This window comes from Condylura cristata, unplaced genomic scaffold, assembly GCF_000260355.1.
Source record: "Condylura cristata isolate star-nosed mole 26May11 unplaced genomic scaffold, ConCri1.0 scaffold00161, whole genome shotgun sequence".
Lineage (NCBI taxonomy): Eukaryota > Metazoa > Chordata > Mammalia > Eulipotyphla > Talpidae > Condylura > Condylura cristata.
In genome coordinates, this window is record NW_004567262.1 from 1 (window position 1) to 737 (window position 737).

The 737-nt window shown below is 57.7% G+C and overlaps 1 protein-coding gene across 1 annotated transcript in view; it reads left to right on the top strand.

Annotated features, from left to right (window-relative positions):
* Positions 1 to 63: 63 nt before the first annotated feature.
* The window catches only part of LOC101624760 (junction plakoglobin-like), a gene marked incomplete at both ends in the record, with an annotated part of 5,774 nt that continues 5,100 nt past the window's right edge, over positions 64 to 737 (top strand). The window contains one exon of the mRNA XM_004695744.2: positions 64 to 172. Within this exon, the coding sequence (XP_004695801.2) occupies positions 64 to 172 (109 nt within the window). The remainder of the gene's footprint in view (positions 173 to 737) is intronic.

Genomic DNA, 737 nt, shown 5'->3' on the forward strand with positions numbered 1-737 from the left:
AGATGTGCCTGGTTTTCCCCTTATAAACCGGTGGGTGCCCCCTGCCCTGGTCCGCGTGCTCAGGTGCCCCCCTGCCCTGGTCCGCATGCTCAGGTGCCCCCCTGCCCTGGTCCGCGTGCTCAGGTGCCCCCCTGCCCTGGTCCGCGTGCTCAGGTACCCCTTCCTGCTTGCTGTGGGCTGGGATCTCCCCTCGCTTGGGCTTCCCCCTCTCTTCCCTGCACTTTCATACAGTATTTCTGAGCACCTGCTATGTGCCACGTGTAGAACCATGCCCAGCTGCTGTCAACCTAACAGGGAAAACAGGCATGTAAATAGCAGGTTAGTTGTCAGGATAGCATCCCAGGCGAAGGCATGGTGTGTCTGCAATTGGTCGGACGAGCTGAGAAGCTGCTCTCTATAATGGCAGAGGGTTAACAGGCAAATGGAGTTTGGTTGGTATGGTGAAGGGAAGAGTATTCCAAGCAGAGGGAACAGCATGTGCAAAGCCCCTTGTCACCTTTATCTTTCCCAGTCTTGTAATGTTGATGTGTCTCCATCGTCATCAGCATATCAGGCTATGAGTTCTCCTAGGTCCTGAATGCTGGGAAAGGAGCAGGCAGGGGCGCTCCCGAGCTCGCCTCCACACCGGGGTTCCTCCCTGAGGGCAGGTGGAGGCCAGAATGCCAGCCTAGAACTCACACCCATCTGGCACCCCTGGACTTGGCAGGGCCTGGCGTTGTGCTGGTGCTGAGAAGTTC